This window comes from Thermothelomyces thermophilus, chromosome 3, assembly GCF_000226095.1.
Source record: "Thermothelomyces thermophilus ATCC 42464 chromosome 3, complete sequence".
In the NCBI taxonomy this organism is placed as follows: Eukaryota; Fungi; Ascomycota; class Sordariomycetes; order Sordariales; family Chaetomiaceae; genus Thermothelomyces; species Thermothelomyces thermophilus.
Genome location: NC_016474.1, coordinates 1,609,294 through 1,625,845, shown reverse-complemented (window position 1 = coordinate 1,625,845; position 16,552 = coordinate 1,609,294). Strand labels below are relative to the sequence as shown.

The 16,552-nt window shown below is 56.8% G+C and overlaps 5 protein-coding genes across 5 annotated transcripts; all 5 read left to right on the top strand.

Annotated features, from left to right (window-relative positions):
- Positions 1 to 3,203: 3,203 nt before the first annotated feature.
- On the top strand, positions 3,204 to 5,028 carry MYCTH_2138951 (uncharacterized protein; the record flags this gene model as incomplete). The annotated part of the gene is made up of 3 exons (XM_003662809.1): positions 3,204 to 3,397; positions 3,505 to 4,082; positions 4,218 to 5,028. The coding sequence occupies exons 1-3, from the start codon at positions 3,383 to 3,385 to the stop codon at positions 5,026 to 5,028; spliced, it is 1,404 nt and encodes a 467-aa protein (XP_003662857.1). The 5' UTR covers positions 3,204 to 3,382.
- A 1,164-nt stretch (positions 5,029 to 6,192) lies between these two features.
- MYCTH_2143673 (uncharacterized protein) lies at positions 6,193 to 8,496 on the top strand. Its single transcript, XM_003662808.1, has 3 exons — positions 6,193 to 6,714; positions 6,811 to 6,892; positions 7,050 to 8,496. The coding sequence occupies exons 1-3, from the start codon at positions 6,431 to 6,433 to the stop codon at positions 7,725 to 7,727; spliced, it is 1,044 nt and encodes a 347-aa protein (XP_003662856.1). The 5' UTR covers positions 6,193 to 6,430; the 3' UTR covers positions 7,728 to 8,496.
- A 927-nt stretch (positions 8,497 to 9,423) lies between these two features.
- On the top strand, positions 9,424 to 10,221 carry MYCTH_2303957 (uncharacterized protein). Its single transcript, XM_003662807.1, has one exon. The coding sequence runs from the start codon at positions 9,771 to 9,773 to the stop codon at positions 10,077 to 10,079; it is 309 nt and encodes a 102-aa protein (XP_003662855.1). The 5' UTR covers positions 9,424 to 9,770; the 3' UTR covers positions 10,080 to 10,221.
- Positions 10,222 to 11,797: 1,576 nt separating this feature from the next.
- Positions 11,798 to 14,349, top strand: MYCTH_115886 (uncharacterized protein; the record flags this gene model as incomplete). The annotated part of the gene is made up of 2 exons (XM_003662806.1): positions 11,798 to 13,868; positions 14,324 to 14,349. 2 exons carry the CDS (start codon positions 11,798 to 11,800, stop codon positions 14,347 to 14,349), a joined length of 2,097 nt encoding a protein of 698 aa, XP_003662854.1.
- A 1,191-nt stretch (positions 14,350 to 15,540) lies between these two features.
- MYCTH_2019141 (uncharacterized protein) lies at positions 15,541 to 16,070 on the top strand (the record flags this gene model as incomplete). The annotated part of the gene is made up of 2 exons (XM_003662805.1): positions 15,541 to 15,736; positions 15,811 to 16,070. Coding segments are annotated over 2 exons (456 nt in total), but the record flags the coding sequence as incomplete, so codon positions are not given.
- Positions 16,071 to 16,552: the final 482 nt, after the last annotated feature.

Sequence of the window (16,552 nt, the reverse complement as noted above, 5' to 3'; positions counted from 1 at the left end):
ATCATGTGGGTCTCCAGGCAACGTCATCTGCTTCTCGGCCTTTCCATCCAAAGCACGCTGAATCGAGGTTCTGTCAGCAAGTCATGGCCCTGCGGCCTGGTTCCCGAGGTTATGTTTTGCGAACCCAGGGTGCGGGACGAAACTCCGAAGAATTGAGCCTCGTGTAAGCTCCACGACTTGCAAGGGAAGGGGGGGAGAGGAGGTTTTCGCTTATTAGCGTGCGGCAACTCTGCGTTGAGTCCAGATTTCTCAGGCACCAGCTCTTGAGCGCTCCCAGCATCGGTGCGTGGGGAACACGGATGGATTGTCGCGCTGGATAGACTTGAGGCCTCGCGAAGCACAACCTTCTTTGGGTAGATCCGAGAATGGAGATATGCACGTGTACAGTACATACATGGACTATTGGAGCTTGGTAGGTCGAAAAGGACAGTACGGAGATACACTTACACACCCTATCTTGGTCCCTGGACAATGATTCCCGGGCTTGGCGCTAGTTGGGTCTTGCCGCCGCTTTTTTTCAAGACCCGACAGCTTGTGAGCCTGGTGGCCGGCAGCTCAGGACCCCGGGACGCTAACGAACGACTTTAAGCCCGATGAATTACACTACACTAAGCGTGCAGATGCGCCCATCCCCTTGAGCGATCCGGTGATCTCGGCCACCCGCATTGGTCCTCGTGGGCTGCGGGACGGGAGCTGCTTGGGCGGGGTCCTTCGAGAGGTTCCAGCCTGTCAGATAGCGGGTGGTCGGGTGATGGAGTCGGGCGCACTGGCCTGATTGGTGGTTTGCCATCCACGAGAGCATGCGAGGGTGTGAGCCAGCCAATTTGGGACATTCGGTTGTTGAAGACACATAGTACATAATAAGGACCGTCAATAACTTTATGCGGAGTTTTGGAGTCGCTGCTAGTGTAGAGTAAAGAAGGCGCAATAGAGCTCTTTGAAACGGTGATCGAGGCAATCAATATATGACTGTCCCTCTTCACGATCCTCTGCACTCGCGGCTTTTCATGCTCGGTCTTGGCAGGCCCGGTTCTCGCGCTTGCTGGATAGTGTACGGAGCAGCAAGAGCGCCAAAGTATCCAAACTACTGCCCACAAAGTACAGAGTACGGAGGATGTACGGATTACAGTACAGCCACTCGATTCTCGAAAGTACGAGTTAGCGCACGGAATACTGACCCCACGGGAACCCCCCGAGAGCACTCCCCCGAGATCACCCCTCGGTCGGCCAGTGTGTCGTCTCCATAATTGAATCAATCAATCCAAGAGAAAGCATCCCCTAACAGCCTGGATCTGTGGGTATTCGTACGTCGCAGCTCCATCCGAAACCCCGTCGTGCCCTGCCCTGTTTCCCAATGGGCTAGAAGCATGATGGAGATGCCGAGTCGGGGCACAAACAGGCGGGGTAATGGAACGTACCGGGTACATCAGGTACATCCATTACACTACTCCGGAAGCAGTTGTGCATGTTACTTTTGGTATGTCCTCAGCACTGTAATCCGTACAGTACATACCTAGACTTGGGGTGCGCTTTTAAGAACACCTCCGTCTTCCATCCCTGTACCTGATATAGCAATCCTCCGATTAGAGTCAATTGGAGCAGTCACCCCGTCCACAACGACTCGGTCGCAAACGGAAGGTCAGACAGGCTCTAGAGGTTTCGATGATTTTGTTGTCCTTGTGCAGACCCCTGAGGTCGGCCCGCCAGGCGTCAAAGCTTTCGTCAGTTGGCCCAAGAATGGAAATCGACAAAGTTGAGTCACTAACTGCCAAGCTAGCTCGTGGATACCCCAACTTCTTTTCGTTTCGTGTCGGTGACCGAGGCTTGCGATCGAATTGCCACTTGGAATGTTCCCTCTGAATCTTTTCCTATGCTTCCCGCATCTCGTGCTCTTTATACTATCCTCTACAACATGTTTTAACCTTGTGGTTTCCGTTCTTCGTGGGTGCAGTGGTGCTTTCGAGTCGCGCCTCCCCTTAACTTTCCGTTGGAAGTTGGATATAACAGTACGTAGTCGAAATTAACACCGGTACAGCGATAGTGTGTGTGTTGTACAGGCTATAGTTACTGGTTTCTATGGATACAGTGTACCGCGTAGAGGGTCCCATGGCCTCCGGTTGCATTCGCCGAGGTCAAGATAACAGCGCAAACAGGCAACGGTACCGAGCGATCTTCTCTCTGCTTGAAGACCAGAGGACGATATAGTGTATTTGTATTGCTGGGGCCCGTCTACTCCGGTTGTTCAACGGCAACTTCTCATCTACATGTGTGAGCGTCCAATCACAGAGCTCGCCCAGTAAGACGGCCGTTCCAAACTCCTCAAAACACCAGTTTCAGCAAAAAAAAAAACCTTAGGCAGGCCAATTTGCGCTGCACTCTACGTCGACTCCGTAACGTGTGGGTGTTCCAGAGGAACTACCTGGACTGTCCCTCCCGGTCAGTTCAACTTGGTATGTAACGGATATACTTTTTGGGCGGAGGCGCCAGGTACCTTACCAGCTGCCAGGGAGGGAGGGGTAGCACCTGGCATGCCTGGCGGGGGAATGTAATGTATGTATGTGCACTATGTACGTATGTACCTTACTTGCCAGGGGCACATGCGCTTTGCCAAATAAGGTCAGTGCCCCCTGGTAGCCGCCAGCATTCCAGCGCCAGAAGCTGGCAATCGCCTGGTGACTCGGGTGAGGTGGTGTGCTGTCAAGTGCAAGTCTCGTCACTGCTCGCTGCATTCGGAGTTTCTGCCACTGTGAGCTTGTTGTCATCTTCTGCGGATCGAACGAAGTCCGATGACGCCTTCCAGTCCATTCTTTCTCAATTTCTTATCCTCCTCCTTCTTCGCTTACTTTTTTTTTTTTTCTTGGGCTGACCCGGTTCCGTTTTCGTCGCATGACACGCGCCTCCCTCAGACAGGCAACCCATCAATCGTGACCCGCAATTTTATTCTTATCGTTGGGCCTTCCTCTCTTGAACACATCACCCATTCCTGAACGGGAGGCACAGCCACTTATCTTTGCTCTCGAATTGACTTGCTGCGTATGCCACCGCCGCATCTCAATCGCTGGCGGGCAAGTCTTGGAACTTGGTGTTCCGAGATCGAGTGGATGTCAGAGTCACAGGGACCCATACCCTAGCCGGCCCGAAATTATTATGTTCCTCCCCGCGCTTCGACTTGCAGCTACCAGCTGTTCCCAACCGCAACTCTCCAACAATCGTGGCCCACCAACAACTTGACACACACACACACACACACCGGACACACCACCAGCACGCCCCTCTTTTGCAGCGTTGGAATTGACTCCCTCCCGGGGAAAACACTCGGTTTTGGATAGAAAGTACCTTCCAAGACCCGTGCAGCACGCTGTATCCTTGCAGTGATCTGGCAATGGCGTCTTCCAAGGTTGGTCCCCTCTTACACGTTCCGAACAGACGGCGGGTGCGGTTTCGGCCGCGCGGTGCACGCTGCCCGATGGCAAGAAATGCTGACCATGGCTTGCGACTCGTTAGGAAATACAACAAACATCGCGGCCGCTGTCGCACCGTCCTTCAATCTCGTCCACCTCGGTTCCGGGCGGGCTGACGCTTAGCCGACAATCCCACTCGCGAAATAACTCACACTCCCTCCTCGGAAGCGCCCTCAATGGATCGCACCGCATCACACGCCGCAAGAGCATGACAAACACGGGCGCGAACGTGGCAGCCGTGGCCGCGGCTCTACAGGAGTCCGGTGACATGGCCATGCCACTCCCCATCTCCGTCAATTCCCGCCGAAACACCATCTCCAAGAGCGGCCTCTCGCGATCCGCGATCGTGGGAAGCCTCCCGTCCCCGCCGGCCAGCCTCCCCACCCACAGATTCGCAGGAGGACATGGAGCGGCCAACGGGCAGGAGAGCGCAATTGACGACGAGCTGAACGACATGTCCGGGGACGATGCCGAATCCACCTTCCGCAAGGCGCGCGTTAGAAGAGCCAGCGATGGCCAACCCCTGGTCAAGGAAGGTGGCCGGAAGAGCAACCGCCCGGAACTTCGCTGCGAGAAGTGCGGGAAGGGATACAAGCATAGCAGCTGCTTGAACAAGCATTTGTTTGTGCCCAATTTCCTTTCCCTACCCTCTCCCATCACGTGGTACCCGAGTGCGGAACCGGCAACCCCCTACCGATGGATCCCAGCCTGCGCGGTTTGAAGAAAGCACTTGTGTTGACTTGTTTGCCCGTTCAGGTGGGAGCACACTCCCGAATGGTCCTACACTTCCAAGCTCTTGATCTCCAAGCATCAGCAAGTCCAGCTTCTAGAGGCCGCCTCTGTCCTGGTGGCCATGAACAACAGCGCCGGCAACAACCCCGCCGCTGCCCCCGCAAACACGACACCTCCAGACTCTGCCCGGGACTTTAGCAGCGACCGGGATTCTGCATCCCCGGCCGCAAGCGGCTACTCGGAGCAGCCAGATCGGGGATCGGCCGATACGACACCCCCGCCGCAGTTGGATGCCATCCATCCCGCGAACGCGTCTTACAATGGCTTTGGGAAGAGGAACTGCATCGGGAACGGCTTGTCCCGGTCATACCAGACCGGGCCGTACGCAAGCTCCGCGGCCGGCAGCTTGCCTCGCGGCTCGGGCTTTGGGCACTTTCGGCAGCTCAGCCAGGATCAGCGGCCCACGTCCTCGGGCAGGAACGCCACGGGACAGGATGATCGCGAGCTCGCAGCGGCGGTGGAGCTTCTCAGCTGCAGCTTCAACAGCAACGGGGGCTCGCGGACGGCCCAGGTTCCCCCCGATGCGCCGCCGGTGCCGCCGCTTCCGGCACAGTACTTGGATCAGGATATCTTGTCGGGCACGAGCTTCATCAACAGCTTCCCTAGTAGGGCGCCCGAGAGCTTTACGCGCGGCGAGATCCGACGAACCGATCGAGCCGACACCAAGATGGAGGAGAGCGGCGAGAGCGTCATGGGCGACGATGATGAGGACATGCGGTCCCGGGCCCGGAGCGACGAGGATGACGACGGTGTCTTTGGGAGAATGGAGGAATGAGCTTTCTAGGGGACCAGCACCTTTCCCCTCGCCGTCTCATGAAAGACGGAGGCGGTTCATGAGCGATCAGCTGCTAGGATTTCACGAAATGGATATGGCTATGGATGGATATGACGGATGCGGATTTTTTTTGGGTTCTTTTTGTATACCTATCTTGTAAAGCGCGTAACCGAGGTCGCTCCGCCGACGACCACCGGCACCGAAGAGTGGAGAACGTGGGCTCCAGCCGAAGATGTAGTGATTGGAGTGCGCCAGCTCCACGAGGTTAAAGCGAGGGTCGTGTGCGAGCGTTGAGCGACCATGACCTGTGTTGATAGCGATGGGACTCTCGTTGTAGGGACCAGATTGGGAGACATATATATATATATATATATAAACATTATGCCATATGTATATATTGCCTGGTGCCTTTTCCTTATCCTGTTTGGGCCAGAGCCGGACCCGTTGAAATTGAAACAATATCCGCAATGGAATCGAGAAGAAGAGGGAAAACTCGGCGGGCTGTTCCATCACCCTCATTGACGGCTAGTTACCCATCCATCCCACACAAGCGCCATAAGCTCAGGTGCCGGCAGGAGGTCAAGCCTCCGAACTCCGGGAAACAGACCAGCTAGATCTGTTCGCTATCCGCTGCGAGACTGCCAGATGAGAATTGAATACAAATATTCATATTCTCCAATTATGTCGGGATTTTGAACTTGAGCCGAACGTGAACCGGTAGGTAGTGGGTGTGATGTGATAGGTATGATATATATATATATATATATATACATATATATATACACGTACCCGCGAGAACTTCGCAGGTGAGCTTGGAATCGATGCTCTCTGGCCCAATTGATACGATCTTTTGCGGACTTTTGTTTCGGTCGGGATGATTCGGGCAGACAACTCACTCTGAACACCCCGACGAGGAGCAAAGTAAGAACCAGTCACTCGATTCTCCGAAGCGGGTACGCAGTGCTTCCGTACCTGGTAAGTTGGGAAGATTAGCACGCGGGTCGGGAGGGGTTCTCACGATCTGGACGTCACCGGCTCCACACGGACCGGCCCCAGGAACCAACTCGCAACGCGCCAAACCTGGGGGAGCTTTAGTGGCAGGTAAGATGGAAGCTCCGCCCATTATGCACGATCCTATCGTCATCCATCAAAAACATGACCAACAAACAAGCAAGACCACAACGCCCGAGAATACCTCTCCATCCGCATTTCCAGGACACTTGCAACCAAAATCAAAGTTCACTGCCCACTACCTCGGGATAATTCGGATCCGGATTATCGCTGTCGCACAGCGTTGCCAGCCGGGCTTTTCTTTTTGCCCTCCGATTCGTCGTTTTGTCGCTCCTGTCGCGATCGCCAACTACAAACACAATCGCTTCACGAGACCTCACCACTGCCCCCTATGGCTCGAGTCAAAGAGGCGGCAGCTGAGGCTGCCAATTCCGTCGCCGAGGGGACCGCAGCAGCAGCAGCAGAAGCAGCCGCACACGCCGCCGTTCCGCCGTCGCCGAAACGCGTCGCTCGGCTGCCCGGGCCGGTCCGGTTCGCGCTGGCAGTCGTCTTGAGCTTCGCGCTCTCGTCGCTCGGCCGCTTATTTGTCGATCATTGCAGCAACAACGAGATCGGAGGTATCGCGGGGGAGGGGATCTCAAGAAAGGAACTTTCGATCCTCGCTGCGTGGAAACTGTATGCTCCCGCGCTCCCTTCCTCTCCGCCGTAAGGCTGAGGAGGTTAAATTTACCCGTCAGCTCCGTCGAGCTAACTTTGTTCCTTGCATGACAGGTTCGGGCTTGCTCTGGGCTGGTGGTACGACTACGACGGCTTCGATCTTGCTGCTCTCGCCTTACTTTCCCATGGTCCCGTCGTAAGACTTCCCGTCGTCTCCACTCCCACCACTTTCATCTCCCCACCCTTCTTTTTGTTCCCGGTATAGCTACGACAAGCCGACTACCGTGGGGGGGTTTTCGGCATGTCCCACGTGTCACGGCAGAGCACAGTTCAACTAACGTTGCATGACCTAGACTTTTCTCATCTCCGTCTTCTACGGAATCCGCGCCATAACCGCCGGTGCTTACCTCGCAGTTGACGTCGTATCGGCATTCGTGCCGTTCCTCCTCCTGCGCCGGCTCTCTGGCGCCCACGCAGCCGCCCCCGGAGTCCCTAACCGGGACATCGTCGCCGACCGGGGCATCCAAGTGCTCACGTCGCTGCATTCTGCGCTCGTGTACAGCGTGGTGCTGTTCCTAGCCGGCCGGTTCGTCCTCCCCAACACCCTGGTCCTCTATTTCGAGGGCATTCCCACCATCCAGCCGGCGGCGGACGCACCCTTGCTGGGATTCGGCAGTCCGACGACGCAGTTGCTCAGCTTGCTCTTCGGGCTCGCGGCGCGGACATTCATCTTCGCGCCGCTCGTTACGACCCCAACGACGGCCGAAGACCGCAAGAACGCAGAGTTTGACCCGGTTAGCGCCTCCCTCGGGCAGACGGTGGCGTGGAACTTGTGGGGATACACAACACGCACCAAGGTGTCCCTCATCCGCACCGCCGTGGCCATGCTGTTCACCGCGGTCGGCACCTATCTAGATACCGTGCTGGTCATCAGCGGGGTGGAGCCGTACGGCGCAGCTGTCTACGCGGGCGTATGGGTCATCGCGACCCTCGTGACCGGACTGTCACTGAGATATGTCGGGAGCATTTGAGAGTGCCTGGGATATGTTTGCGCGTCGGGGGAGGCAGATGACGCGCCTTTCCGGGGGGGGGGGGTGTTTCCTTTTTATTTCTTTCTTCTAGAGCTTTCTGTTTATCTTGGACTCTCGAGGCAGCATAGGTCGATCGGGTCGCCGAATGACAAGAAGGCTAGGCTGCAAGGCTTTACCAATTGAGGGGTAAGGGGGGTGTGGGCCGGTCGGGTTGTTTTGTCGACCGGTCTTGCGTTACCATGCCTTCATCTCATGGTCCAGACACTTTGTTTAGTGTATGTGTCACACTGTGGTGTGATGTGGAGGGAGTGCACCTTAGGCAAACGGGGGGTGAAATTGGTTACGGATCGGGGGCAGCGCGGGTCAGATTGAGCTCTCGTGGAACGTCGAGGATGTTGCACCGATTACCGCATTGGGGAGCCCGATTCTGCGGTGCCCTAGGTATCATCACGTTTCTGGACAAGATTGGCGCGCGTTTGCGGCAGACGTAGCCATGCCAAGGCCCAGCTGAGTCGCGGTCCGCCTTGGGGAGGGTAAGGTAAGGCTTTCCCGGCATGCGGGTCGACCCGGGTCGACCCAGGGGTGGGTGCAATGGAAATGGGGACGGCACTCCGGTGAGACCAGTCGGGAAACCCACGTGCGGCGGTGACTTTGGCGCTACCTTCTATTTCAGCCGCCCTGCTGCGCCTTACCTGAAGCTAGCTTTTAGTTCCATATCGCTTGGGCGAATGGTGGGACAACAATGAGCGCCTTAGCTTTTTTGGGCTCTAACTATGGGAACTGGGCGCCGTCGACTTGACAACATTACGGCCATCCGGGTTTAAGCCGGCTGCCCCGACCACCGAGCGTTGGGTATGTGTTTCCGATCCGGGGAAGTACATAGTACATACACTAAGGGAGAAAGAATGCTATCGGGAGGCTGTGGTGGCTAGTGAGCATTCGTACTTGGTAATACTAATACTAATGAGCAAACCGTCTAGTAAATAGAAACCCGCTGCGCCTCATCCGTTCGAATTGCCCAATCACATCTCACGACCAGACTCCCGAGTCCCCAGAGACCGCATGCTGGTCTCCAGAACCTGCCCAGAACCTGCCCACACTACACAACCCGCCTCTAAGTCGGCTGCTGCTTGGAGTTCGGAGCGGGGGAACACTCTTTCTCCCACGTCGCCCTTCTGGGTCTGGTATGGAGACCGGAGCGGTGGACCCCTTACACTCGGCTAGTATTACCAGAGCCCTTCGTCGAACATGGCTGTAGTGTATCCAAACCGTCATTGCTCATCGAACCGGGGCAAGGGGACGTTGAAGTGGAGCAAGCAAAAAATAAGACTTATTCCTGCCTATTTTGAGACATGAACTCCCGTGGGGCAAGACCAGAACCCCCCCCCTCCCTTCTCCCCTCCACCCTCTCCGTCTTCGGTCTGTGCCCACAGGCAGAAACGGGGACCGGTCCGGTCCAAGTGGAGGTTTGCGGCTTGCCTGCCCAGGTTGATGTCTCAGAGAAGCCGCTGAAGGACACATGGCTTACACCTGTCCTTGGCCTATCTCCCCTTACTTACATCATGTTTGCCTGGGGCTAGCCTCGGGGCTGGAGCGGGCGGTCGACCCAAAATGTTGCCCATTTCTATATAGCTTCCCGAACCTGTCCCAGACCGAGCCAGTCAATGTCCAGACTCGACATCCAAAAGTGCTCTGGGCCAAGCCTCGCTGCTCCCTCTGACTCTACACCAGGTCGTAGCGGTTACATGACGCATTACGGCTACGCCGTGTGGATGCCATCGTAAAGCGACGCCAGGTCCGTCACACAAGAGCCGTCTCTTGGACCCCGCGGGTCGAGAGAACATGAAAAGGGGCACGCAACCTCCGCCGGTCGAGACGACAGCATCAAGTCCGTTGCCACCCACAACAAGCACAAGCACTGCTGCGTCGTCGTCGTCGACAACAACAACAACAACAACAACAACATCACCCACCCCAACCGTCACCACCGGCGCCGCTTCCTCCCCCAACCCATCCACAACGACGGCGGCAACACCACCGCCAATGTACGAACACGAGCAGATCATGACCTTTGACGAGCCCATGATGCTGGGCTCGTCGTCCACCCCGGGCTCGGGCTCGGTCCGCAAGAGGAAGTCGATCCGGTCGGACGACTCGCTGTCCCTGCACGGGCCGATGGAGGTGGACGGGTCGGTCAAGTCGATGGCCTCGATCTCCATGGCCGGCGACTTCTCGGTCCGCGACCGCATCGAGGCCTACGGCAACCTCGAGATCGACGGCACGCTCAGCTGCGGCGGCAAGGTCAAGAGCATGGGTAACGTCAGGGTCCGCGGGCAGGTCGTCTGCATGTGAGTTTTTCCCTTCCTTCTTCCCTTATTCTCCCCCACATTCTTCTTCTTCTCACTTCTCTTTGATTCCCCCCGCTCTCTTCTGGTGCTTGGATGAAGATCGACTGACGTGTTTTCTTTTCTTTTCTTTTTTTCTTTCTTTTTTTTGGTTGGTACAGGGACAAGGTCAAGATCTTTGGCAAGCTCAAGATCAACGGGTCGCTAGAAGTGCACGGGGACCTGGAAGTTTGGGGAGCGTTAACCATCAACGGATATTTGTAAGTCTGTCATCGCTACGGTGTCTGCCCCTGACGGTGGAACTAACCGTTTTGATCACAGAAAGTGCAGAACCCTGACGGCGTATGCTTCCCTCACAACCGTCGACGACTCGTGGTATGAGGTAGAAGAAGGCGAGAGGGTTCACGGTGCCAAGCTCATACAGAGGTATTGAGCGAACGCAACTCTCTTCCCCTTGAGTTCTCGGGGGGTTTCCCATATTTTTTTGTTTCTTCTTTGCGTCCATCTCTGTCAAGGTCAAGCGGTTTATGGGCACGGATGGGAGTCACTTCACTAGACTGGGCGTTGTACATCTTGTTTTCTTTGTCCGGCCACGGTTAGGTTTGGGTCTGGGTTTTTGAGTTCAGGTTGAGACTAGGCTGATTTTTGGATAGATTTGGGTTTGGCTTTGAGCTTGGGTACTGGCTTGTGTTTTGACTTGATTTTGTTGGGTTCGAGGAGACAGGTTGCATCTATCTTCCTTCTCTTTCATTCTCTCATCTCTGTCATTTTCTGTCGTTTTGTCTTCCTCTCTCCCTCTTTTCACTCTTCAGTCTCCTCTTAGATAGATCCGGACACAGTACTCCGGAGACATGACGGAATGTGTGGTTTCTCTTAAGACTTTAGATGGATTGGGCTGGAGAGATTTTGCCTCGCACGCCTCTGGATCAAGGCAGCCACGAATAAAGCCAAGGTGTACCGAGGAGAAGAAATCATCTGCCGACGTCATGCCGTCATGAAACTCGGCTGCAGTTTGCCGCTGTTGTTGAGCCCCACTATGGTACAAATGTTGGTAGTGATGATGTTATCATGCCTTGCACTTCGATCGGGTTAACTTCCGACGAACTTGGGGGTAAGACATAACGAAGTAAGCACTGTAAGATTGGCACGCTCAGATGACCCGAAGGATCAACGCCAAAACGGTCATATTTTTTTCTTAGAAGAAGAAGGATTCAGGAACAGGCCAATGGAAGAGCGGAATGGTGGGGTCAAGAGGCTGTACTCTATACGTAGCACAAAGGTACAAAGCACATGGAATAATTTGCCCGACTTGCCGGGTAGCTTTCAGATCGCTGGGAAGCTGGAAACTCCCGAAGTTTGGGAACATGCAACCAGTCTAGATTCGGTTTGGCCGATGCAGCTTCGCCCCGCTTGTACGCTAACATGGGGGGTTAGTTACCTGAGCTCCACTTGCCTGCCCCGGAGCCAATCTCTTGGCGTGTCTGTCCCCTGGCGACCTCGTTCCGCTCACCTCAACCACCAACCCATCATCCATCGCCAGAAAGAAACCGTTGCGCTTCGCGGCAACAGAAGCGACGCAGCAGTCGCGCGCTTCGATCGAGTTCGCACCCATGGGAAATATTTGAATAAAGAAGGAATGCGACGCGAGTTCCATCGAAGGGCGATAACGGCGAGACTATTTTACGGCGCATAAAAGGGACAAGCAACCCGTCGCGATCCGTCGAGATGACCACAGACGCCATTTTGCGCCCCGATATGGACGAGGCCGTTTCGCCCCGCCAGCAGGCGCCACCCATCGAGCAGGCCATGCAGCCGATGGGCCAGCTCAACAACCCCCTCAACCACCTCGATCTCCGCGCCGACCCCGACGCGCAGGCCACTGTTTCCGACTTTCTCGACTTCACCGAACACCTCCCAGCCGATATCACGCGTTCCTTGACCCTCATCGGCAAACTTGGCGAGTCCTACGTCGACAGCTCGGTCAACGTGCACAAGCTTAGCACCGCCTGGGGACGGCTCCCCGACACTCCGCCCGCCGACCAGCCAAGCCCTGTCGACCTGCGGGCAGAGATCGCAGAGAACCTTCAACATGCCCTCAACTCGCGCATCTTCTCGCTCTCCGAAGCTCAGCGCATGACCGAGAATGTCCTCCGTCACCATGCGCGTGCCAAGACCATACTCGCAAAGTTGTCAACGATGCAAGAAAACTATACCCCGGCCGAAGAGCACAAGAGCCCTGTCGCGACCAAGTCGCCCCAGCTCTCACGGGCCTCGAAGGCGGTCTCGCGGGCCGACGAGAAAAAGGTTCGCAGGCCCCGGGTGCCGCGAATTACGGTTCCGGGTGAGGTACTCGCCCCGTACGACCTGGACTACGACGCCTATACTACGGGGACGGATAGCAGCTCCTCCTCCTCCGAGGAGGACGAGGAGGCCGTCACACCAGCACCCCCCGCGCGTATCAGAGTGGTCAAGGGCGCGTCGAGGACTTCCAGGCCCGGCAGACCGCCTCGATCAGGAACCTCTACGGCGCCCAACTCGTCCGGGCCGCTTCTGTCGACGAGCGCCGCAATAGCCCAGTTGCCCCCTCCGCCCCAAAATCCCGTGATCGGCAGCCCGGACGCACCATGGGGCCAGTTGACACCCTATGAGCTCGCCAAACTGAGGAAGCGGATGAAGAAGAACGCGGCCTGGACCCCTAGCGACACCATGGTGGCGCGTGAGCTCAACATGCTGGGCAGAGGAGTGGAAGCCTTCCGCGCCGCAAAGAAGAAGGCCGAAGAGGAGGGGCGGGTATTTGAAGGAAAGCTGCCCGTGCCCGACATCGACCCGGACACCGGTCAGGCGCGGATGCCGGCCGGAGCCCTGACGCTGGAAGCGCTCACGTCGGACGAGAAGACCCTGAGCAATCGCGGAATGAAACTCAACGAGGCTAAGAAACTCAAGAGGGAGATGCTGGCAAAGATGGCCGCCGAAGAGGCCGAAGAGTCAGCTAGGAGATTCGACGCCATTGCGAGGACCCTCATGTCCGATCCCAACCAAGCTAACGCTCCAGCCACCAAGGCGAAGGCCCAGAGGAAGCGCAAGAGAGACTCGGCGCCAGAAACAGAGACGGAGAAGCTGGAGACCGCAGAGGGCCAGGCCCAACGACCTCAGCTCAAGCGCACAAAGACAGAAACCCCGGTACCTCCTCCGGTTCTGACGCCGGGCGGCTCACAGCTGGCCCATGAGACGCCGGCGCAACCTCTCCAGCGTAACTCAACCGCAGGCGTTCTTCATTCCACCACACCAATCCCCGTGCCCATTCACGGCCAGGAACAGTCCATCACCGCCAGGTCTGCAGTATCGGTCCCTTCAACAACCTCTCCGGCAAGTAGCAACGCCGGCGGGACTGTAGCACCCTCGCCTGCACCCGTCAAGCCCCCTGCAGCCGAGACACCGATACCTCCTCCGGTAATCTCTCCCAGGAAATCCACGACACCGATTGTCCCGCCGACCCGGGAGACGCGCAAGACCCAAGCAGCGCGAGCCCAGGAGCAGCAGCAGCAGCAGCAGCAGCAACAGCAACAACAACAGCAGCAGCTGGAGGCGCGCATTGCCCAAGTCGCCGGGGCCATCTCCCGCTCAGCCAGCCCGGCGACCGTTCCAAAGCCCGAGCCAGATGCTCCCTCCGCCACCACTACGGTCACTCGGCACGCCGCATCCCGTGGCAAGGCCGCGAGCCAGGAGCCTCAGCCGTCGTTGGCCGCAGACCGCCCCCGGCGCGCTAGCACCGCCCGGAACACGCCTGCGCCGGAGCGTGGGGGCGAGCAGTCCATCACACCCGCGGCCGGTTCATCTTCTGCCGGTGCAGCAGCGGGGGCGGCGTTAACGACAACAGCGGCAACGGCGGCGGCGGCAGGTGGCGGCGGCCCCCGCAAGCGCACCAAGCGACCCGCTCCGGGCATCGTCAGCCGGACCAACAGCGGCGGTAACAGCGCCGTGGGGACGCGCAAGGCCGCGCCGCGCAAGAAGAGCAGCGCCTCGGCCGCGAGGGGCAAGACGGCCGCCGCGGCCAGGGCCACCGCCGCCGCTTCCGCCTCGGCGGCCGACGGCGACGCCGCCCACGAGGTGGAGGTGGACGACGAGGGAAACGTGATCGATCCCCACGAGGAGCGATACTGCCTGTGTAACCGGGTCAGCTTCGGGACCATGATCCAGTGCGATAACGATGTGAGTTTTTTTTTTTTTTTTTTTTTTTTTTTTTTTTTTTAGTTTTCTTCTTCTCCTCCTCCTCCTAGTTCTGTGTTTACTCCCCCTTGGTTTCCTATCCCATCTCGGTTATCATGTTTACTGTGACCCTGTGCTGACTGAGAGGGGCAGAATTGCAAGCTGGAGTGGTTCCATCTCGAGTGTGTCGGGCTCTCGGACATCCCGGCGCGGACTACCAAGTGGTATTGTCCCGATTGCAGGAAACTGTTGAACATCGGAGAGAAGGGAGAAGTTAGCGCGAGAGGCGTCAAGGCTTGACTTCGAACTCGGTATCTGACTAGTCATGATCCGAGTGGACCGGAGTTATGTATCATTCTCATTTTCCACTTCTTGTTCATCTCTATTTGCGCCTGCCTCCCTAATTTTTTTTTAAGTTCATAGAGACACTTTGATGCGTGGTGGTCCATCACAGTCGATTCGGAATCAGTGGCACAAACATGGTTTGGGGTGTTATTATTTTACGGGTGTAAAAGGGCGGGCGTGGTAGGTCTTCGGTACAGGACGTGGGACGAATTACTGGAACCATAGCCATGGGACCTGTGATCAGGAGTGTCATGGAGTTAAAGGCGGTTATATGCGATACTCCGTTTGTGGTTTTTATTGTGGTGCTTGTCTATATCTGACATAGCGGCACGGCTGGTGACCGGGCGATGAGACGAGGATGGATGTCCGTTGCTCACACTCTTCGGAAATTACTCGTTAGTTTGATTGCAAACCAAGGTGCAGGTTCTATCCCCGTTGAGAAGCCCCATGAGCATACATGACATAAGCTGCCTTTTTGGTACGGATCCTGGAAGCGAAATGGCAGGAGCGTAGAGGCGTTGTAGTCAGTTTTACGTTGAAGTTTGCTTTAATCTCTGCATCGGTCATCGACGTAAGGCTTGCGTGCGAACCCAAGTAACACGCGCCATCGAAACCAATGGCATAGAGAGAAGGCGCGATTTTCTTGGTGCACATACTTCGTACGAGGAGCGGGAGACGCAACGCGCGAGAGCTTGTGGACGCAACCTTTGCGTTATCCTACAGCAAAGTCCCAAGCATTGTCATCATCGTCAACACGTAGGGCCTTCGCCATGGCCGACACCAACACCAACACCAACGACTACGACGACAAGAAGGGCACGGCCTCGCGTCAAGCTCCCGACGGCGATGCCAAAGGCAACGACAACGGCACGCGAGGAACAAGCCCCGATGATCCGAGCCCGGATGGACAACAGCCGGAAGTCGTGCCGGGCGGCGAGTCGGGCTACGAGCCGTGGTATCCGAGCAACGTCGCCATCGAGTCGTTCGTCCAGGAGTTCATCACCCGCTTCTACCAAATCTCGGACGACCCCGGCCGAGACGAGGAGTGGGTTAACTGCTTTGACGCGGGCGCGACCGTCATGATCGGGAACGAGGTCGCCAGGGGGAAGCAAGGTCAGTTTGTATCTGCATCACAAGTTTCGGGTATTTGGTCTGACTCCTATTTTTTTTTTCCTTTTTTTTTCTAGAGATCCGTAAGATGAGGAAGCGCATGTGGAAAGACGTCGAGGCGCGCAAGCACCAGGTCGCCGAGGTGTTTCCCGGCAGCTTCTCCGCCGAGGTCGCGGCGATGCACGAGGCCGAGTACATGCTGTTTGGGGCTGTTGCGTACAGGATGAAGGATGGCAAAGGGGATGCGGTGGCCAGATGGGCCGGGCATGCGCAGCTGAAGAGGGACTCGGTGACGGCGCCGTGGCGCATGGTGTTCTACCGCGTCTATCTCCAGCAAGCAGAGCCAAAGAGTTGAAAGATGGGGCCCTCGGGGCTCGAGCCGAAGCGGAGGCCCACCACCCGCGCTTCCTTCCCGCCTAGTGTAAGCTCTGCCGTTCAGACGAACGGAAGTGCGCTAGCTACAATTAGTGCACTACGGACCTCAAACCCGACTAACTTCACTAGGCGGCGTTCGTCTTGTCATGTGGCCTCACCCTCACCCGCCAACACGCCCTTGCCAACCGTTGAGGGCCAGTGTTATTAAGCAGCTGCTTCGCATGTCATTGCTCGTCATGAAGTCGGTGCTTGTGCGTTGCGATTCCCATTGCAGGCGACTAAACTCGCCTGCGATTTCGCGATCGGAGCGAAGCGTTGACTACTCTGGTTCGAGGCCCACCGCGCTGCTGCTGAGTGCTTCGTTTATCAATTCGCTTATCGAGACTTGGGAGCCTGCACCAGCGAGAGGAAAATGACGTGTTGGCCGCTGAGTGTCGAGGTGTA

Excerpts from the sequence above, each read along its gene's own strand:
- MYCTH_2143673 (XM_003662808.1), top strand. The coding sequence starts at position 6,431 with ATGGCTCGAGTCAAAGAGGCGGCAGCTGAGGCTGCCAATTCCGTCGCC. Across the intron at positions 6,715-6,810 it reads ATCCTCGCTGCGTGGAAACT|GTTCGGGCTTGCTCTGGGCT; the intron begins GTATGCTCCCGC and ends CTTGCATGACAG. Across the intron at positions 6,893-7,049 it reads TACTTTCCCATGGTCCCGTC|ACTTTTCTCATCTCCGTCTT; the intron begins GTAAGACTTCCC and ends TGCATGACCTAG.
- MYCTH_2303957 (XM_003662807.1), top strand. The coding sequence starts at position 9,771 with ATGTACGAACACGAGCAGATCATGACCTTTGACGAGCCCATGATGCTG.